Source organism: Capricornis sumatraensis, chromosome 7 (assembly GCF_032405125.1).
Source record: "Capricornis sumatraensis isolate serow.1 chromosome 7, serow.2, whole genome shotgun sequence".
Classification (NCBI taxonomy): domain Eukaryota; kingdom Metazoa; phylum Chordata; class Mammalia; order Artiodactyla; family Bovidae; genus Capricornis; species Capricornis sumatraensis.
Genome location: NC_091075.1, coordinates 106,050,090 through 106,073,023, shown reverse-complemented (window position 1 = coordinate 106,073,023; position 22,934 = coordinate 106,050,090). Strand labels below are relative to the sequence as shown.

At 47.3% G+C, this 22,934-nt stretch overlaps 1 protein-coding gene across 2 annotated transcripts in view; it reads left to right on the top strand.

The window, feature by feature from the left end:
• STK32B (serine/threonine kinase 32B) overlaps nt 1-21,180 on the top strand; it is a 384,837-nt gene extending 363,657 nt beyond the window's left edge. For both annotated transcript variants that reach the window (XM_068975348.1, XM_068975347.1), the window contains 2 exons: nt 480-544; nt 21,042-21,180. In XM_068975348.1, coding sequence (XP_068831449.1) covers nt 480-544; nt 21,042-21,180 — 204 coding nt within the window. The remainder of the gene's footprint in view (nt 1-479; nt 545-21,041) is intronic.
• The last annotated feature ends 1,754 nt before the right edge of the window (nt 21,181-22,934 follow it).

Here is a 22,934-nt window from a genome sequence, read left to right as displayed (position 1 = left end):
CACCTTTGTGTGATGGCCTTGAATCCCCCTCCCCCACCATGCTGCTTAATCAGGCCTCATGAACATTCAAGTGGTCAGGAAACCAGGGTCCTGATTTTCAGTTCATATTCCACAGACTTCCCTGGTGGTCTAGGGGTTAAGACTGTGTTTCCACCACAGTGGGGTGCAGATTTGATCCCTGGTCAGGGAACTAAGATTTCACATTCCATGTGGCCAAAATGTAAACAAGCAAACAAACTCAACTCATAGCCCATTTTAACAGAACTTTGACATTGCATTTAATGGCTTAAAATGTAGAAAAGCATCTTCTTCTGTCAGCCCTTACCTCCCCATGACACTGTCACCTGTACAGTCAGGGCTGTTCCAGCAGCTTAGCTTGTCCCCAGCCGGAAGTGTCCCATTTAGATCAGTATCTGGTCGTCCTCACTCCCGGGAGGATGCTTCATCACTTACTGTCCCCTCTCTGTGCTCTTTGACAGAATGGACACCTCCAGCAGTGCTTGGAGACTGTGCGGAAGGAATTCATCGTATTCAACAGAGAGAAGTAAGTCTGCTACTAGGATCCACTGGGCGGAGCCCTCTCAAGGGACAGGTGGGCTCCCTGGGTGAATCAGGGCCCCCAGACCCCATGAAGCCAGCCACAATGCTGGAGGGGAACCAGCAGGCAGACCCCATTATTCTAATCCTGCCTCTGCTGTCTGGCCCAAGCAAGGCTCCAACTTCCCCTCTCTGGACCTCGGGAGTCTTCATGTGAAGTGGGGTGACCACAGCAGGACTGATGGCACACAGGACGCTGGCACGGAGAGGCAGGCCAGCAGATGTTTACATGCCCAAGACCTGGAGCAAAATTGCCTGGGATCAAGTCCTGGGTCTGCTGCTGCCAGAGTGACCTGGGGCAAGTCGCTTAACATCATGGAGCCTCATTGTCAGCAACGACAAAATGGAAATCACGCCCTTGCCATGTGGTTGTTGCAAGGTTGATTCAAGGCCTGGCATGGTAGGAGTATTCAGGAAAAGGATGACTGTTATGATTGTTGTTGTGGTTGTCATTATTTGATGGGATAACATGATGTGGGCTGTGCTAGGACCCAAGCATCGTGGGCTGGCAGGAGACAGGATGTTGGTGAGGTGGGAGGGGCTGGCCTGATCACATGAGTGCCCTGATCACATGACTTCCCTTACAGCAGCCAAGGAAGTGGAGGCTCAGCCCTCATCCCACCAATGTTACCATCTGGGGGTCCATCCACCAGTGCCTGATGACTCAGAGAGAGGCCCCAGGGGCCGTGGGCTCACACAGCAGGAGCTGAGGCCCTGCAGGCAGGACTCACAGCACATAGCCCCATTTATCTAGTTATTCACCCAGGCCTTGGGCTCACAGAGACGATCAGATCCACTTCCCTCCCTCCAGGAGAGCCAGATGGACACGTGCCTGGTTGACTGTTATGCGTTCACCCGTGTTCCACCACTTTCAGCTTCTCACAGGTGGCAGCCACAGAGGGTCCACAGGCTGTGGGAGAGGGCAGCCCAGGCATGACTTCGCAGCAGGCACACAACTCAGCCTGGGCATCAGGGAAGCTCCTGGAGGTGCCATGCCTGGCGGTGTCCTGATGGGCGAGGAGGGCAGGGCATGGAGCTCCATCAGTGAGGACAATACACAGAGAAGTAAGCTGGCCTGGCAGACGTGGGCTCTCGCAGCTGGATTAGAAGCTTGAATTCCCGGAGCATGCCAGGGGGTGGGCGGGAGGTGCAGCAGGGTGTGAGGGCCCTGGGGAGGGCTGTTTGGATTGATGGGCTGGGCAGGGCCCCATTCCCAGTGGACACTGAGGGAGATGGAGGCAGTAGCCTGTCCTTTGTCCTGGACGGCTACAGCTCTAAGCTAGTAGACACACAAACATGCACACACCAAGCCAGACAACATCACTCACTCATCAACATTGCGCATCTCTCAGACAGCCATGCTGATCATGTCCTTGGTCCCAGCAGGATGGGAAGAAACTTGGAGCAGGCGAGAGCTAGGATTATAAGAGGCTTCAGAGCCCATCACATTTTCCTTGTGGTCCTGTCTGCTCTGAGGCTCATGTCCCTTCCCCACCATAGACAGTCAGTCCTGGGAATTTCCACTCAAACCAGCTTGGGCACTTTGGACCACAGTGAAAATGAGCTCCAGGCAGCCTTGCCTCAGGCCCTCCAGCGGTTTAGGCAGGGACTGAGTTGTATACCACTGAGCGACTTCACTTTCACTTTTCACTTTGATGCATTGAAGGAAATGGCAACCCACTCCAGTGTTCTTGCCTGGAGAATCCCAGGGATGGGGGAGCCTGGTGGGCTGCCGTCTATGGGGTCGCACAGAGTCGGACAGGACTGAAGTGACTTAGCAGTAGCATTCTCAGAGAGTGCCTGGGTGGCAAATGGGAGTCTGTGAAAACGCAGAGGGATGACAGGCCCGAGTGGATAGCAGTCACACTGTATATGGCACTGTGTGTCAGAAGATGCTTCAGTCTGGAATCCAAAGAACCCAAGTTGTTTCCCTTAAAAATAAAATGAAAAAGAGATACCCCTCCTTGCATTGTCAGGTGGCATCGGGCTGTTTTTAGCAGAAACCCAACTGCATAGCAGCTTCGACCAATCGGATGTTCTTTCTCACATGGAAAGGTGAATGTAGTAAGATCACCCGGCTATACTGAGGACCCCCGTGAGAGTTGCGGTCGTGGATGTGAAGTGAGGCTAGCACCGTTAATAGGAGTTGTCAAAATAAAGATGGAGGATGGAAGTTGTCTTCCAGATGGGGGTGGTCAGGATGAGCGTAAAGCGGGAGGCAGGGAAGAAGATAGGGAAGAGGAGATGTGCGTGGGTTTGATGGAGGTTTCTGCTCTTTTGTCCTTGCGTCTTTGTTCCCCAATGGCCCTGAGGCTAATGGGCTACCTGTCAGGGCAGGTGTGCTGGGAGCAGTGTCTTTTCCCCAGCTTCTCCCCACAAGGATACTGTCCTGTACCTTACCAACTCCTCTATGTCAAACCCCATCCCTACTCCTTGATGTACCTGAAAAAGGACCCACATTACATCCACCCATAACCACCCTGCTGCAATTTCTCATCTGCTAAAAGGAAACAAGGAGAAGACTCTTGAGAGTCCCTTGGACTGCAAAGAGATCCAACCAGTCCATCCTAAAGGAGATCAGTCCTGGGTGTTCATTGGAAGGACTGATGTTGAAGCTGAAACTCCAATACTTTGGCCACCTGATGTGAAGAGCTGACTCATTGGAAAAGACCCTGATGCTGGGAAAGATTCACGGCAGGAGGAGAAGGGGATGACAGAGGATGAGATGGTTGGATGGCATCACTGACTCTATGGACATGGGTTTTTGTGGACTCCGGGAGTTGGTGATGGACAGGGAGGCCTGGCGTGCTGCGGTTCGTGGGGTCACAAAGAGTTGGACACAACTGAGTGACTGAACTGAAAAGGAAACAATGGAAACAGTGACAGAGTTTATTTTTCTGGGCTCCAAAATCACTGCAGATAGTGACTGCAGCCATGAAATTAAAAGATGCTTGCTACTTGAAAGGAAAGTTATGACCAACTTAGACAGCATATTAAAAAAACAGAGACATACCTTTGCCAACAAAGATCCATCTAGTCAAAGCTATGGTTTTTCCAGTAGTCATGTATGGATGTAAGAGTTGGACTATAAAGAAAGCTGAGCACCAAAGAATTGATGCTTTTGAACTGTGGTGTTGGAGAACTCTTGAGAGTCCCTCGGACAACAAGAGATCCAACCAGTCAATTGTAAAGGAAATCAGTCCTGAATATTCATTGAAAGGACTGATGCTGAAGCTGAAACTCCAATACTTTGGCCACCTGATGCGAAGAACTGACTCTGCAAAAGACCCTGATGCTGGGAAGGATTGAAGGCAGGAGGAGAAGGGCATGACAGAGAATTAGATGGTAGGATGGCATCACTGACTTGATGGACATGAGTCTGGTTAAACTCCAGGAGTTGGTGATAGACAGGGAGGCCTGGCCTGCTACAGTCCATGAGGTAGCAAAGAGTCGGACACAACTGAGCAACTGAACTGAACTGAACTGAAAGTGCCTGTGAGAAGTCAGTTCATGAGGCATGATCTGCCCCAAAGCAAGGACTTCCTTTTTTTATAAACAGTTCATTTCTTTCATTGCTCAACTGGAGATCCAACCAGTCCATTCTAAAGCAGATCAGTCCTGCGTGTTCTTTGGAAGAACTGATGCTAAAGCTGAAACTCCAGTACTTTGGCCACCTCATGCGAAGAGTTGACTCATTGGAAAAGACTGATGCTGGGAGGGATTGGGGGCAGGAAGAGAAGGGGACAACAGAGGATGAGATGGCTGGATGGCATCACCAACTCGATGGACGTGAGTTTGAGTGAACTCTGGGAGTTGGTGATGGACAGGGAGGCCTGGCGTTCTGTGATTCATGGGGTTGCAGAGTCGGACACGACTGAGTGACTGAACTGAACTGAACTGAACTGATATAAATAGTACACACATGGTTTATCCATTTTTCTTGTGGACATTTGGGCTGTTTGTAGAATTTATCTATTAGAAATTAAGGTGTCATAAATATTTTGCACAATCCTCTTTGTAGATGCATTTTTATCACTCTTGGAGAATAACATGATTCTGTAGACATCTAGGAGCGTGAGTGAAAGGGGTTTCCAAAAATCTCTTTTATATTCGCGAGATAGGCACCACGCATCCTGCACTCCTCTGCAGTCCTGTTTATGAAGCACCTCTTCTGCTGACACTGGAGTAGCTGGAAAATTAAAGACCTTCTTTCCAACATCAGCCATGTGGCCAGTGGGAGCCGAGAGGGGACACTGAGACACGGAGCCAAGCTTCCCTTCATGCTCCGTGGGGACCTTGCTGCCCGCTCCCTGCCTCCTCCGGCAGTTCCTTCTCCTTCCGGTCTCCACAGGCCTGGCCATCTGCCCAAAACACACTGTTCCTACCTCCCTGTGTAGTCGTTTCAGACCTTGTCTCCTCCGTGTCTTATGTGTGTGCTCAGGTGCTTCAGTCATTTCTGACTCTCTGTGACCCCGTGGGTGTTAGCACACCAGGCTCCTCGGTCCATGGAATTCTCCAGGCACGAATACTGGAGTGGGTTGCCATTCCCTCCTCCAGGGGATCTTCCCGACCCAGGGATCCAACCCGTGTCTCCAGTGTCTCGGGCACTGCAGGCAGATGCTTTGCCACTGAGCCACTGGGGAGGCCCTTGTCTCCGCAGAGGGCGCTGTGAAGATGAACTGGAAGGAAGTGCCACGGTCCCACGGGTTCCTGTCAGGAACTTGTAGGGTGGGAGTTGTTAGCATTTAGAGTTGCTGCCTCTGTTAAACAGGATGAACTATGACTTCCCAAAAGATATACTGAAGTTCTAGCCAGAGGGGCCAGAGGGACCCTGGTACACATTCTCCGTCAACCCCTCCAGAAGGAGCTAACCCAGCTGACATCTTGACTTCAGACTTCTGGCCTCCAGACTGTGAGACAATACATTTCTGTTGTTATAAACTATCCAGATGGGGACACCATGTTACAGCCACCCTAGGAAACAAGCACAGCATCCTTCTGAATCCAAAGTAGAGAGAATGGGCCTGTGACTCTACATTTTACATCTTTCCAGTCATTCTGACGCCTCAGGGTTTGAGAATTTCTACTGGAGACCCATGCACCCAAACTGCACATCCTCCAGTTAGTTCTTGGCTGAGTCACAGGCGTTTGTGCACGCTCACTTGTGTCCCGATCTTTGCCACCCTGTAAACTGTAGCCCACCTGGCTCCTCTGTCCGTGGAATTTTCCAGGCAAGAATACTGGAGTGGGTTGCCATTTCCTCCTCCAGGGGATCTTCCCAACCCAAACATCAAACCCGAGTCTTCTCTGTCTCCTACATTGGCAGGCAGATTCTTTAGCACTGAGCCACTTGGGAAACCCAAAAGAATCCCATCTAAAAATGTCCCCCAAGAACAGAGGGAATGAAAAATGCCCAATGAACTGACACTGTATATTGAGACTGAAAAGTGAGGCAGGCATGCAGCTCCTAAAGCAGAATTATGAAGTGTTTTGTGGGTAACTTACGAATGACTTGGATCAGGCATATGGCAATCTGGAAGCATCCCCAGGTGCACTCCATACTTCTAAGGAACCATCGGGAGTTTTATAGTTAAACTCAGTTATGGAGGGAAGTGCTTGGAGACAGAAACTGCATTCCTAAGTCAAGACCCTATGTGATTTATGATGGGTGGGTGCCAAAAATATGTCAGCCAAGGTCTTTGTCCTTATTTGGAGACTAACAGAGCAGAGATGCTACTTGGACCTAATGATCATTGTGCTGTGCGCTAAATCGCTTCAGTCTTGTCCAACTCTGTTCAACTCTATGGACTGTAGGCTTCTTTGTCCCCGGGATTCTTCGGGCAAGAGTACTGGAGAGGCTTTCCATTTCTTCCTCCAGGGACTCTTCCCCACTCAGGGATTGAACCTGTGTCTCTTAGATCTTCCACAAAGGCAGGTGGGTTCTTTACCGCTAGTGCCATCTGGGAAGCTAAATAATATCTATGATCATTAAACAATATCTATTCATTACAAAGGGGCTGCTCAAGTGGCACAATGGTAAAGAATCTGCCTGCCAGTGCAGGAGATGAGGGTTCAATCCCTGGGTAGGGAAGATGATCCCCTGGAGGAGGATATGGCAACCCACTCCAGTATTCTTGCCTGACAAATTATATGGACAGAGGAGCCTGCCGGGCTACAGTCCATGAAGTCGCAAAGAGTGGGACACAAATGAGCATGCACACACACATTCTTTACAAATCCACTGACAATGGAGAAGAGATTTATTACACAGCACAGTCCTAGGTAGTGTTAGTGGAAGGACAGGAGGAACTGAATGGGCCCAAGATGACGTCAGTGATGCATACACATGGCAGACCCTCCAGTCCTCTTCCTCCTTTGCCTTGAATCATTCATCAGCAACTTTGAGCCCTCATGTGTTGAAGGATGCTGCTAAAGATGCAAACACCCTGTGCAGCTACCTGCCTCTTGCATGGGCCAGGTGTGCTTCCTGAACCAGCAGAAGCTCTTGGGCAGAGCAAAGGTCCCCATGCGTCATGGGACTACTGTCCTAGGCTTTAAGGGGGCATGTGCCAGGCATTCATTGCATCAGCTCCCATGGAAGATTCTCATTGGTCCTTTGAAAGATGCATCGTAATCCTGGACTGGTACCTGGGGACACAGAAGTGGATGTAGCAGGACCCATGACCTCAGGATGCTTGAAGCCTAAAGGGTACAGATTGGGACACAGACTTCCTTGGACCACTGTGCAAACGTGGAGGAGATGCCCTAGGTCTGACTTCTCTGGACCTCACTTTCTAAACAGAGAACAAAATTAAAATTAGCACTGCCTAATTTTCTGGAAACACAGTTATTAACGAATCATGGTCTCAGCTGGCAAAAGGCCACTGAGCGAGGTGGAGCATCTGGTTCCAGGGACTGGTCCAGGCTTCCAAGGACCCAGGCAGCTGAGCTTCCATTAGTTTGAGAAATGCACCATGGGGTTTGTCTTCCAATTTTAGCCAAAGATCAGAGCAGGGGTGATTTTTCCAAAAGGTCTTTTCAATAGCAGTTGACAAAGCTTTGCAGTATAAGAAGCCCCTGATGAGAAAGGAATTTTCTATCTGCTTCATCTTATAAAGAACTTAAACATTTAAAATCATACTAAAACTACCTTTGGAGCCCTTGAAAACATTACATTTTAGTAATCAAATACTGCACATGCTATATTTAGTAATACTATTAACAATGACTGTATGTGATTTTATGGGTTTTAGATCATGTTTCATTAATCCAGGGCTTCTCAACCTCAGTTCTATTGACATTTGATGACTCTTGACATCAATTCTTTGATGCGGGGACAGTTCTACACATTGCAAGATGTTTAGCAGAATCTGTGAGATTTTACTCATTAGATATCCATAGCACCTCCATAGCTATGACACCAAAAATGGCCCCAAACTTTACCTGGGAGGCAGATCGCCCCCTCTTGAGAAACATTGCTCAAATCCTTACCCCATCACATTTTCTAAGGTACTTCTCCTTCTCCTCCTCCTCCTTCTTCCTGAGCTCTTGCAGCTCTTAATTGTAACGTGAAGGACCTGAAATCTAATCTTCCATCCACTGGATTCTGGGCTCATTCTGCTACATATGCTTTCATCCAGATGTCCAGCACATGCTTATTCCACATCCCCATTGAGTGGGGTACCGGGGATAGAGTGGGCCAAAGTCCCTGTTCTCATGGGGCTCACTGCCTGGTAGAACAAGCTCTGTGAGATGAAGGAAGGGGTTACTTTCTGCGGTGGTGTCTTTGGGGTTCTTCTCTCCAGTGTGTCCTGTGGGGCCCTGACTTGCAGGGAGCCAATGTTATTAGGCTTCATTTTTATAGGGCACTCGCTGTATGACATTTAGTCTGTACATCCATCCTGCGTGGCAGCTACTTTTATTCCCTCATTTTGCAGCTGGAGACGGGTCAGCATAAAGCAGGTGGAGGGCACATGGCCAAGAGATAGCAGGGAGGGAGGGGAGTGTAAGAAGGCAGCCCAGCTCCAGAGCCCAAATTGTAATGAAAGTGTTATTCATTCAGTCGTGTCCAACTCTTTGTGACCCCATGGACTACAGCACGCCAGGTGTCCCTGTCTTTCACTATCTCCTGTAGTTTGTTCAAACTCGTGTCCTTTGAGTCAATGATGCTACCCAACTGTCTCATCCTCTGTCTCCTCCTTCTCCTGCTTTCAATCTTTCCCAGATCAGAGTCTTTTCCAATGAGTCGACTCTTCACATCTTGTGGCCCAGATGATACAAATTAATGTGAATCATGGTGTATTCAAAGTTTGCTGGCTTCATCTGCCCATGTGGCCTCCTTGGAGTTTCCTAGCAGATAGATAGGGACCTTCCATTGTGGCCTGGAGCCACCGGGAACTGGTGGCAAGGAGGTATGAGGATAACTCATCTCAGGCTTGGGAATGGAGTGGACATTGCAGGTCCTGGCTCTGCTTCTCTCGGTGGCCAGCCTGGTGGGGTTCCAGCTCCTCTGAGCCTTGGGCTCCATAAGTGTGTCAATAAAGGCTGGGCTGTGCATCAGTGACTCCATGACTTGAACAAGGTCTGTGTTACTCACAGGAAACCTTGACATCTTTCTCAGCTCTTCAACAACCCACAGGGAAGGAGGGACAGAGTTAGAGCCACTTTCCCCAGATACTTCTATAAAACGGGGAAAACCTTTCCTCGGGCACCTTCCTTCTAACTTCCGTGCTAGGAAGAGGCCGACTCTGAGAATCCAGCCTCTGAAATCAAGGCCAGTGCACTGACATTCTCTCCAGTCTGAGATTCCGAATATGGTGCAAACCTTGATTTTACAGGAGCAGGTGAAAGGGAACAGCAGCTGACAGTTGAGAGCACCTGCTGTGTGTTGAGCTCAGGGTGGGGACGGGGACCCTGTAGCCACTTTCTCACCCAGTTCTCATCACAGGTCTATCTGTAGGTGCCTTCCTGCCTGTTTCACGGTCAGAGAAACTGATAAAAGCATAACTGCAGTGATGTGTCTGAGGGATAGTGGAGAGAGGGGCCAGGCGACTGAGTTAGTGAAGGCTAGGCTTTCTGGGAACCCAGAAATGGGAAGCAAAGAGGCACCTTTCCAAAGGACAAGAAAACAGCCAGGGGAAATCAACTCCATGGCCTGAAACCGTGGGAGGAATTTCAGCCCCAGATGAAAGTGACCGGAGGGAAACTCTAGTACCATGAAAACTCAAAATCAAGAAATCACACAGGAATCAGGGCCCTCTGTCCTTTTCGCTGGGGTCTCAGTCAAAGGAAATTGCAGCTGGGTTAAAAAGGGTAACTGATCCTGACATATCCACCTCAGCCACAGAAAATAAAACATGGCCAATTTTCAGTTGGCCAAAGGAGACACACTGCTGCTGCTGCTGCTGCTGCTGCTGCTGCTAAGTCGCTTCAGTCGTATCCAACTCTGTGCAACCCATAGACGGCAGTCCACCAGGCTCCTCCGTTCCAGGGATTCTCCAGGCAAGAATACTGGACTAGGTTGCCATTTCCTTCTCCAGTGCATGCATGCATGCTAAGTCACTTCAGCCGTGTCCAACTCTGTGCAACCTCATAGACGGCAGCCCACCAGGCTCCTCTGTCCACAGGATTCTCTAGGCAAGAATACTGGAGTGAGTTAAGGAGGCACACAGACCCTGACAAATTGCCTCAACTGTATGCAACCCTGTATCATGTTGCTCTAAAGCACATATGGTCATTGGTCTGCTCAGATTTAACTCGTTTAAAGACCCATCTTAATTTTTCCTTCCATCAGATTTCTCTAGTCAAAAAGAGGTATGCTAATTTTTATATGAATATTTATAAGCCTTATTTAATCCTATGTGAAATAAGGCTATGTGTAAATTTGAAAGCTATAAATAGGATCCAGTGATCTGTTTTAGAGTAAATGTTGGTGGTGGTGGTGGTCTAGTTTTCTCCCTGTACATATGGAAATCTCATTGCTAGCCAGTTAAGTGAAATAGGTTATCATTTTTTAGAATATTGAAATGAAAGCCTGTTACATACCATGCACTGTGCTTGATGCTTTATACACATTTACATTTTATCTAAAATAAATCCTCACCACGACCTTGATTTGTAAGTATCAACATCTACAGAGGACTTCGTGGTGGCTCAATGGTAAAGAATCTGCCTATAATGCAGGAGACACATGAGGCGCAGGTTTGATCCCTGGATCAACTTATCCCCTGGGGGAGGACATGGCAACCCACTCCAGTATTCTTGCCTAGAGAATCCCATGGACAGAAGAGCCCAGTGGGCTACACTTCATGGGGTCATAAAGAGTCAGACACAACTGAAATAACATAGCACACATGACATCTATAGAGAAGGAGTCATTTGCCGGACTTTATCTGGACGAGTGGTGTCGGTATTAAATGAGGAGGTGTTGAGTAAGAATGAACTCACTCAACAAATCTCAGTCCCTATCACTCAGAAACTTGAGGCTGCCATCCCTTCTATTTCCCCCAGAGCTCATCTGTTTGCAAAAGGGGAGAGAGGATGCTTAGTAAGATAATCCCCTCCTTTCTGCTATATCACACCCAAGGTGCAGCTGACTCCATCAAATAGGTTTTGCTTCAGGCAATAGGAGATAAAGTAGAATTTTAATGCTTCTAGCCAAAGGCTCTTATTGAATTTGCAAGATAAGTGTTGCATACAAGGCGATCTTCCCAATAAGTGATGAGGTTTGAAAGTAGAACAGCCAGTTACACTGAGCTTTTACTTAAAGAAGAGACATCTCATGGGGAACTAGAAATGATGTTGTATCGGTCAGAGTTACGGAGGAGACACTCTCCAAGGATAATTTATCTACAAAGGACCCTCTACAAAGTTGTGGCTATGAGGGCTTCATGGAGGCTTGTGCAGTAAGTAAACTGGGGCTTCGGAGAAGGCAAGGTATTCCCACCGGGAGGTTGAAGAGATGAGAGGGAGGCCATCCAGAAGGCTCCCTTTCAAGGTTCCCAGCAGCCCCAGGAGCCAGTACAGGAAGGGGACTGGGGACTTAATGCCCTTGCTCCTTCTAATTTCTGCCAGGGCTCCCGAGGGGTCAAGCCCTGGAAGCCCAAAGAGCTTGGGAGCTTTTGATACAATTCCTACAAGTCAGACTCACAGGCTGGAGAGCAGGTGGAGAGTGGGGTGGGGTAAACATTGGGGACAGTGGAAGGTCATTAGTTTGGGGGCTCCTAAGAATTGAAGGTATATCCCTAGAGAGAGAAAAACTAGAATCATCTGAATAATTCCAGGAAGAGCTATCAGGCCACAGACTTCTCAGTTTCTAAGGATTTGAGCAGTTCCCAGGTGAAGTGGACTATCTGGGGAGGAGGGCAGTGGGGTTTGGGTTAAGACAGGCTGGCTCTGTGCAAGGGATGCTAGAGAAGGGATTCTTGCAGTGTGCAAACAATTAGACCAGGCGACTGCTTGCTTCCCTTCAATATCCACCTTCTATCCCCAAACAGACAACTCTTCTTCAAGTTGGTTCATGCCCTTCCAGAACTTTCCAGTAAGTTTGACTCTTTGGTTTTTATTAACCGTGGACAGGCAGTATACATAATAGCTAAGAGCACAGCCTCTGGAGTCAGACTGCTTGGTTTTAAATCCTGATCCATGTTTGCTTTGTGACCTCAGACCTCACACTAATGCCCCAGTTTCCTCATCTGTAAAGTGGTGAAAGTGAAAATTGCTCAGTTGTGTCCAACTTTTTGCAACCCCATGACCTGTAGCCTGCCAGGCTCCTCTGTCTGTGGAATTCTCCAGGCCAGAATACTGGAGTGGGGATAGCCATTCCCTTCTCCAGGGGATCTTCTCAACCCAGGGATCAAACCTGGGTCTCCTACATTGCAGGCAGATTCTTTGCCATCTGAACCACCAGGGAAGGGGGTGTTAAAACCTACCCCATATGAAAGACTATTGTATGGACCAGTGAGAGAACAGATGCTAACCACTTAACACCCTCCCTACATGATCAGTCAGCTCTGCCCAAATATTTGCTAGTAATATTTATTATACACAAAATTACCAGGCCAATATAGTACTGTATCAATTAAGTGACATGTCAGACACCATTTTGCCTTAATTTTAAAACCAACACTTACATATACACACAAAACAGCAACTTATCTCAACTGCCTTGGCCACAGAGATAAAGCTCCAATTTGACTCATGCAAACTGTCATCCACAAGGTCTGTGAGCTTGGCAGTTCTGCCAGTGGTCATGAATTCTTGTCCAGTGAGGATACCCTGTTACTCCATTCAGTTTAGACTGGCTTCCTTTCCCCCTCAGTGTGTTGAGACAGAGCCTGCCAAGTTGTGCAAACAGGCGGCTGATGAGCAGTAGAAACCTGACTGGGCATTTATTCCTGCATCCACCTGCCCAGCTTTGCAGCACACATTGTCTGTGCACCTGCCCCCAGCCAGCTGATGCAAGGTCACAGATGGCACGCCGTGGCCCTTTCCCAGGGGAGGGGAGACCAGCAACCAGGCTGGAGACCCGGTTCCAGGCACCAGTTCCATGCCCAGCCTTTCCTGGTTTCCAGACCCCCCTGGATCCCACTGCGACTTGTGCGACTGGATTCCCCCACCTGAGCCTGTTGCCTGTCTCACCCATTGCTGGGTCCTGACCTTCAGCCACTCTATGTCACCCCATTCCAGTACCCTGCACTTTTCTCTGTCTCCCTCCTTGATCCCCTAGAATGGAACCATCTGTGGGGGCCTCCTTGCTGGGAGACATTCATTAGAACTACCGCAGGAAATTAAACTTGACTTACTGATTCTCAGTTTCTCCATCTGTGAAATGGGAGTATCCCCACAGTGCAATCAATAGCAAAGAAAGGTGGCGTAGTGGTAAAGAATCTGCCTGCCAATGCAGGAGGCAAAAAAAAAAAAAAAAATGCAGATTCAATCCCCAGGTTGGGAAGATCCTTTGGAGGAGGAAATGGCAACCCACTTCAGTATTCTTGCCTGGAGAATTCCATGGATAGAAAAGCCTGGTGGGCTACAGTCCACGGGATTGCAAAGAATCAGACACAACTGAGTACGCATGCATCACACATCCGCACTGCAGTCATCATCATAAAAATCCCTGCCCTTTATAAAGTGCCTGCTACAGGCAGGTAGATACTATGCATTTGTTCGCCTTCATTAAAGAGGTGATGTGACTGTGTCACAGGTGAGGAACGAGAGGCTTCAGGAAGTTGGGTGAGTTCCGCCAGGTCCCTCAGCCACTCACAGCAAAGCTGGGATCCTGATTGAATTCTGTATGATTCCAAAGCCTGCATTCTCCCACCACGCCACACGGCCTCTCCAAGATACCACACAGTTCTGGACACATATAACCAGGGAAGTGATATGAATAGGTGTGACAGTACTCGAAGTGTTTTCCTTTTTGAAGCACCCAGCACAAAGGAAAGCTGGTCACTCTGAACCAGGAAGCCAGGCTGCACGTAGGATTTGAGGCTGTAGATCAATTTGGTATTAATCTGACTGCATCCTCGGGGTGTGGAAGAGCTTGGTTTGAAATCAGTTTGATTGCTAACCATTTTCTTTTCATCCTAGGTAGTGCTTTGCCTTTGAAAAATGCCTCCAGCCCATATTACGACGAATTTTAATGTGTCCTGTTCTCGTTAATCGAGGGTCTCCCTCACAGAGCTCTTCCTTCTGACAATTAATGCTTGAGTTCGGGACGTTGAGAGCATTCACATCCATCACTCGGAACTCTGGTCACAAAACTGACAATTAATTTGATAAAGTTGGCTGAGAAAATTAAAAGTCCCTACCATTGCAGTGATAACTAGCTAATTTGCATCAGTAGACTTGGGCTACATCTACTAAGATATGTAAAATCCTTTTTCATTTCCTCATGAAGTATAGATAACTGGGCTCTAGGCTAGTCATGGAAGTGAGCTCTTGGGGCCAACCATATGGTTTCACATCATTGTCTTGGTTCCTGGGTTTCTATTTGAGCAAACTGAGCCTTTCTAATTTCTTCAGAGAGTGGCAAAATCATTCCACGCTCTCTCCTCCCAGATCCGGATTGAAAGGCATGAGATTCAGTGGAAAGAGCAGGGGCCTTGGAGACAGACAGACCTGGGTTTGAATCCAGCCTCCCAGAGTCACGTGGCTAGTAAGTGGCAGACTCAGAGACAGAACGAGATAGCCTGGCTCTAAGCCCAGGCCCTGAATGCTGGGCCATACTGCCTCCTCTGACAGAGTCTTCATCACAGTGAACATTCACTGTTTGCTCTCTGCTGTGTTCCCACGCCTCAACTGTGAGCCTGGCACATAGAGCCTGGCACACTCATAGCTGGTGGAAAGAATGAGTGGAAGGATATGGAAGTAATAGGTGGGTCAGATGGTTGATCAGATGAATGGAAATATGGGAGTAGATGGATGAATGAATAGGCAGAAGGGTGGTGGATGGATAGATGGGTGGATGGATAGTAGATGAAAAGGTGATAGATGGGAGGTAGCTGTGTGGGTGGATGGGTAAATAGGGAGTCTCTGGGGGGAATCAATGGATGGGGTGGATAGTGAATTGAAGGACAGGTGAGTCAGTAGATGGATGATGAGCAGATGGTTGGATGGAAGGATGTACTTGAATGAGTGGATAATGAATGGATGAGATAGATTTCTCTATAGGAGGTGCATGGGTGGGTAGGTGAATAAGTAAGTGGATGGGGGGACACTTAGATGAGTAGAAGCGGACACGTAGGGGTGGGGTGGGACAGATAATTGAACATATGGATGGATGATGGATGGATGGAAGGGTGGAGTACAATAGATGGATAGGTGAAGAGAAAGCGGATGGGTAGATGGATGGTGAATGGTTGGTAGGTGGGCAGGGCTGTAGATGCAGAGAGAAGAAGGCAGGCTTTGGAGCCTCCAAAAACTAGATCAGAATCCAGTTCTGTAGGCCTGTAGGGGGATGGGTGGGTGTCCAGAGGGAGTCTTTCCTTTTTGGTTCTGTCTCCTCATCTCACACTGAGCCTGGTGGTAAGTTGCAAGTGGTGTGACTCACATCTCATTCCCTTTCCGTTCAAAGCCCCCAGCACTCAGGTCATATCGTTCCACATACGACCCTCCATAGAAGAGCGGAGACTTGAAACAGCCAGTTCTCTTTAAAACAGCTCTGTCCAAGAGGCAGAGAAGGCAATGGCACCCCACTCCAGTACTCTTGCCTGGAAAATCCCGTGGATGGAGGAGCCTGGTAGGCTGCAGTCATGGGGTCGCTAAGAGTCGGACACGACTGAGCAACTTCACTTTCACTTTCATGCATTGGAGAAGGAAATGGCAACCCACTCCAGTATTCTCGCCTGGAGAATCCCAGGGACAGGGGAACCTGGTGGGCTGCCGTCTATGGGGTCGCACAGAGTCAGACACGACTGAAGTGACTTAGCAGCGGCAGCAGCAGTCCAAGAGGAGGAGCTGAAGTGGCTGAAATTACACAGCTCCAAAAAAGACTCTGATCCACCCTGGAATTTTTCTTTTTTTTACTTTCTGTGCCTTACTGCACTGGTGTCCTTTCATTTCAAATTTCTTCCCTCCTTCCAGCTACCCACATTCCACACCAGTCCTTAAAGCCCAGCTCAAAAGCTGCCTCCTGCAGGAAGCCTTCCTTGATCTACACAAGACTTTAGACTCCATCTCTCCCTTACTGGGGCTTCCTCTTCCATATGCTCTACTCTTTATTATGCAGCTTTAGAAGCCTTATTTTGCATTATAACCAGAGAGTACAGAAGTCTAGAGATAGTAATAATATCTAGTAATATGATTATTTCCACCACAACACACACACACAGAGCATCGCCACCACAACACACACACAGACACACAGAGCATGCCCACCATACACACACAGAGCATCCCCACCATACACACATACACACACACACACAGAGCATCCCCACCACAACACACACACAGAGCATCCCCACCATACACACACACAGAGCATTCCCACCACACAAACACAGAGCAACCCCACCATCCACACACACACACACACACACACACACACACAGCATCCCCACCATACACACACACACAGAGCATCCCCACCACATACACACAGAGCAGCCCCACCATACACACACACACAGAGCATCCCCACCATACACACACACAGACCATCCCCACCACACACACACAGAGCAGCCCCACCATACACACACACACACACACAAACTGTGATCCATCTGAGACTGTGTGTGTGTTCATCTGAGGGTCACCCACAGTTCTCTGCACGTCACAAGCACACACAGAAGTTGTTGGGTGAAACAACTCTTTCATTTAAATCAAACAGTAGCCCTGCACTCTGTCTGACAGAACATACTAATGTAAAAGGTAGGTTCCGGCTGAAACCCATGTCTTTCAGAACAAGGTAGAACTCTAGTAATATGATTATTTCCAGCTCTGTACTAGATATTTCATGCCCATCCTCTCTGATTCCCTTTAGCCTCCTGCCAAGGAAGTGATAAAGTCCCCAGTGGTAGATCAGGAAACTGAGGCTCAGAAGATAGACAGCTTGACCCCTTGACTCTAGTGGCTGGTGTTGAGATACAGGGTTTGAGCTGAGCTCTTCCCTGGTCTCAGACTTCTCGTTGCCTCCCTAAATGTCTCAGCTTCATGTTTTGGCCAGACATGTTTTGTGTGTGTGGTTTCGGGCATGATCCTGAACTTGATGAGATCAGAAAGGGAAGGAGGTTGACCTCCACAATCACATGGAAGGCAGCCAGGAGGCCCGCTGTTAGGATATGCAGTGTTCACATCCCTGCTCCCTCAAGGTAAATTGGTGCAGCCACCATTTTTAAGGAGGAGCCTTAAAAACTAAAAATCGAGTTGCCATATGAGCTAGCAATCCCACTCCTGGGTACATATCCAGAGAAAACCCGGCACCCCAGTATTGATAACAGCACTATTTACAGTAGCCAAGACACAAGAGCAGCCTAAATGTCTATCAACAGATGAATGGATAAAGAAGAAGTAGCATATATATATGCAATGGAATATTGTTCAACCATAAAAAAGGAATGACAATGCCATTTCCAGCAGTACGGATGGACCTAGAGATTGTCATGCTAAGTGAAGTAAGTTAAACAGAGAAAGACAAATGTCATATGATATCACCTATATGCGAAATCTAAAATATGATACAGATGAACTTATTTACAAAACAGAAACAGACTCACAGACGTAGAAAATAAACTTATGGTTACCAAAGGCTGAAGGAAGGGAGGAGGGATACATTAGGAGTCTGGGATTAGCAGATGTAAACTAGTATGCATGAAATAGATAAATGACAAAGGCAGCTGTATCCAGTATCCTGTGATAAGCCACAGTGGAAGAGAATATGGAAAAAACACGTGAATAGACAAGTAGAGAAATAGAACTGAGTCACTTCACTGTACACCAGAACCTAACACAACACAAATCAATTATACTTCAAGAAAAAAATTTTTTAAAGAATTAAACTCCCTCAACACTGTTTGCCGTGGAGTATTTTATAAGTCTGGGTGCTCATCTGTTCAGGTATTTCTTTGTGAGATCAGTTCAGTTCAATTGCTCAGTCCTGTCTGACTCTTTGAGACCCCATGGACTGTAGCACACCGGGCTTCCCTGTCCATCACCAACTCCCAGAGCTTGCTCAAACTCATATCCATCAAATCGGTGTTGCCATCCAACCATCTCATCCTCTGTCATCCCCTTCTCCTCCCGCCTTCAATCTTTCCCAACATCAGGGTCTTTTCTAGTGAGTCAGTTCTTCCAATCAGGTGACAAAGTATTGGAGTTTCAGCTTCAGCATCAGTCCTTCCAATGAATATTCAGGACTGATTTCCTTTACAATGGACTGGTTGGATCTCCTTGCAGTCCAAGAGACTCTCAAGAGCTCTCCAACACCACAGATCAAAAGCATCAATTCTTTGGTGCTCAGCTTTCTTTATAGTCCAACTCTCACATCCATACATGACTACTGGAAAAACAAAGCTTTGACTAGACAGACCTTTGTTGGCAAAGTAATGTCTCTGTTTTTTAATAAGCTGTCTAGGTTGGTCATAACTTTTCTTCCAAGGAGTAAGCATCTTTTAATTTCATGGCTGCAGTCACCATCTGCAGTCATTTTGGAGCCTTCCAAAATCAAAGCCTCTCACTGTTTCCATGTTTCCCCATCTATTTCCCATGAAGTGATGGGGCCGAAGTCATGATCTTCATTTTCTGAATGTTGAGCTATAAGCCAACTTTTTCACTCTCCTCTTTCACTTTCGTCAAGAGGCTCTTTACTTCTTCTTCACTTTCTGCCATAAGGGTGGTGTTATCTACATATCCGAGGTTATTGATATTTTTCCTGGCAATCTTGATTCCAGTTTGTGCTTCAACCAGCCCAGCGTTTCTCATGATGTACTCTGTTAAATAAGTTAAATAAGCAGGGTGACAATATACAGCCTTGACGTACTCCTTTTCCTATTTGGAACCAGTCTGTTGTTCCATGTCCAGTTCTAACTGTTGCTTCTTGACCTGCATACAGATTTCCCAGGAGGCAGGTAAGGTGGTCTGGTATTCCCATCTCCTTTAAGAATTTTCCACAGTTTGTGGTGATCCACACAGTCAAAGGCTTTGGTGTAGTCAATAAAGCAGAAGTATATGTTTTTCTGGAACTCTCTTACTCTTTCTGTGATCCAACGGATGTTAGCAATTTGATCTCCAGTTCCTCTGCCTTTTCTAAATCCAACTTGAACATTCTTAAGTTCACAGTTCACATACTGTTGAAGCCTGGCTTGAAGAATTTTGAACTTTGCTAGCGTGTGAGATGAGTGCAATCATGCAGTAGTTTGAATAATCTTTGGCATTGTCTTTCTTTGGGATTGGAATAAAAACTGATCTTTTCCAGTCCTGTGGTCGCTGCTGAGTTTTCCAAATTTGCTGGCATACTGAGTGCAGCACTTTCACAGCATCATCTTTCAGGATTTGAAATAGCTGAACTGAAATTCCATCACCTCCACTAGCTTTGTTCATAGTGATGTTTCCTAAGGCCCACTTGACTTCACATTCCAGGATGTCTGGCTCTAGGTGAGTGATCACACCATCGTGATTATCTGGGTCATGAAGATCTTTTTTGTACAGTTCTTCTGTGTATTCTTAATATTCTCTTTTATTGTTAGGTCCCTACCATTTCTGTCTTTTATTAAGCCCATCTTTCCATGAAATATTCCCTTGGTATCTCTAATTTTCTTGAAGAGATCTCTAGTCTTTCCCATTCTATTGTTTTCCTCTATTTCTTTGCATTGATCACAGAGGAAGGCTTTCTTATCTCTCCTTGCTGTTCTTTGGAACTCTGCATGCAAATGGGTATATCTTTCCTTTTCTCCTTTGCCTTTAGCTTCTCTTCTTTTCCCACCATTTGTAAGGGCTCCTCAGACAACCATTTTGCCTTTTTTGCATTTCTTTTTCTTGGAGATGGTCTTGATCACTGCCTCCTGTACAGTGTCATGAACCTCTGTCCATAGTCCTTCAGGCACTCTATCAGATCTAATCTCTTGAATCTGTTTGTCACTTCCACTGTATAATCATAAATGATTTGATTTAGGTCATGCCTGAATGGTCTGGTGGTTTTCCCTACTTTCTTCAATTTAAGTCTGAATTTGGCAATAGGGAGTTCATGATCCAAGCCATAGTCAACTCCTGGTCTTGTTTTTGGTGACTGTATAGAACTTCTCCATCTTTGGCTGCAAAGAATATAATCAGTCTGATTTCGGTGTTGACCATCTGGTGATATCCATGTGTAGAGTCTTCTCTTGTGTTGTTGAAAGAGGGTGTTTGCTATGACCAGTGCATTCTCTTGGCAAAACTCTGTTAGCCTTTGCCCTGCTTCGTTTTTGTACTCCAAGGCCAAATTCGCCCCTTACTCCAGGTATCTAACTTCCTACTTTTGCATTCCATTCCCCTATAATTACCTTTGTGAGATCATTTGATCTATATCCATCTCCCCCATCGGGTGGTAAACTTGATGAGGATAGACACTCTGACTGTTTTGCTGGCCAGGGCTTCCTCTGCTCCTGGACATGATGGCTGGTCCACCAATGGGCATTCACTACTTATATATGCGTGAATGATGTGTGGGGCTCACCCTCTACCTACTGTGTGAACTTGGAAATTATATACGTGATCTCCTGTGGATTTCACAAGGAGCCGTGAGGTAGGAATTATTATCTCCATTTTACAGATAAAGAGACCGAGACTTTGAGGGTTGAGTAACTCATCAGAGCCAGCTGAGCTGGGTGTGGACCCAGCCTGCGGGCTCCCAGACACAGCATTCTGCTCCTGCAAGTCTCCTTGGTCTCTCTGGTTCCCCTCTGTTCCCCTGGACATCCCCCGCCCCGCATCGCTAACTGGGTCTGTACTGTGCTTGTTTGCAGGCTGAGGAAGCAGCAGGGGCAGGGCGGCCAGCTCTTGGACATGGAAGGCCGAGCCGGGAGCCAGGCCCAGGGCAAGCTCCAGGACGGGTGTAACAACAACATTCTGGCCCACGCCTGTTCTCGTGGCTGCAGCAGCTAAGCCACCACCTGCGGCTTCCAGAGGGACTGCACACACCTCTGCCCTGCCCACCGAAAGCCCCTCTCTGCCACGATGGTCCCCGTCTCACCCCAAATAATATCAGATGAAGAGAAAGGCCTGGACTCAGAGCTTGGGAGCCTGGGTTCTGGTCCCAGCTGCCCAGCTAATTCCCTGCACATCTGTGGACAAACCTTGCCCTTTCTGTGCCTCAGTTTTCCACATCTGTCAAAGGAGTTACACAGCTCTATGCCCCACCTCTGATTACAAAGTTATTGGAAGAATCCAATTGGGTAGTGGACATCCAAAACCTTTGACATTTATGACATTATTTATACAGGCGAAATAGAACCTTACTATTTGGAGTGCACTCCCATCCCCTAAAGCAACTAGGCCATCACAACTTTGCAATTCAGTCTACCTGGTCTTCAGAGCATACTTTTGAAAATGCAGCCCTTAATAGTCTGATGCATTTGCCCTGCCTATAGAAACATGATCCCCCAATCCTGGAGCAAAACCGGAAGTGTCCTCTTTTGCCTCCTCTGCTAGGCCAGTCTTTCTGACATTCTAAGTTGGTGTGCTACTGTCCCCATCATTAATTTCAGCAGGTCTCCACTCCCACCCTACCCCTGGTGCTGGGATGGCAAGATGATGCCCATTCAAAAGATCAAGTCACTGACCGTCGGTCACCCCTAAAGAGTGTCAGCAGAGTTCCTCCCAAAACCCAGTCCCATGGCAGAACTCTGAGTCTCTGTCTCCATCCAATTTTCCTTTCCTGGAAGGGGGTGACATCATCTCATCAGCACCATCTTAAAGAGGGTCTCCAATTCCCATCAAGAAGGCTGCTCCACACTGATAAACTAGGAAGCCCAGTTGGTTAGAAAGTTTACTCTAGGAGGATGATGGACTCCTGCTAAGAGCAAACTACTTGATGATCTGTTCAGGGAGCACTTTGTTTTTGAGTTGGGAGATGCTTTTAGCAACCGGAATAAAGCTTAGACTTGGAATCAGGACTGTGATCAGAATCCAGCCCTGCTGTTTACTAACCGGAAGACCTCAGGCAATCACATAATCACTTCAGTGTCAGTTTTCTCATTTTAAAATAGGGATTAAAAAAACTAACCCCTGGGGTTGTTAAAAGGTTAATTAAGATCCTGTGTGTGACATACCCAAACTACTTTGTAGCAGTTTTTGTCCAACATCATAATCAACATAATTTCAAGAAACTTTCTTGTTTCACTCATTGGGCAGGTCAGTTTTCTGTAGAAGCAAGCCTGCTGTTTTAGATTCTTTGAACTCATCTCTCTCGAGTCTCTGATATCTGTACAGTCCTGTGAAAAGTTCAGTTGTGTTTTTATTTTTATCCATCGTTCACTATTTACATCATAAACCTCTTAGATTTCTTAAGAGACATTTTCATATATCACGTGGTTTCTGTTTTTATTTGAAAAAAGGAAAGAAATGATCCTTGTTTTCCTCCTTCGAACCCAGGCTGTTCCTAGATGGTATTGTCCACGTGTCCACTGTTTTGTACACTTTTCATTCTTTGTTCCCTGTGGGCACCATCCTGTCCCCTGCAGGAAATAATGGGGCTGCTTCTCTCTTCACTGTGACCGTGGCTACACTGAGGGTATCTCACTGGACTGAGTTCATGAATTAGGGGCAGGAGCTGGAAGTAGCCTGAGACACTGGATTTCCTGGCTCTGTTCAAGTCAGCTTTGTTCCTTGTTCAGAATAAACTATTTCTTGGAGATTCC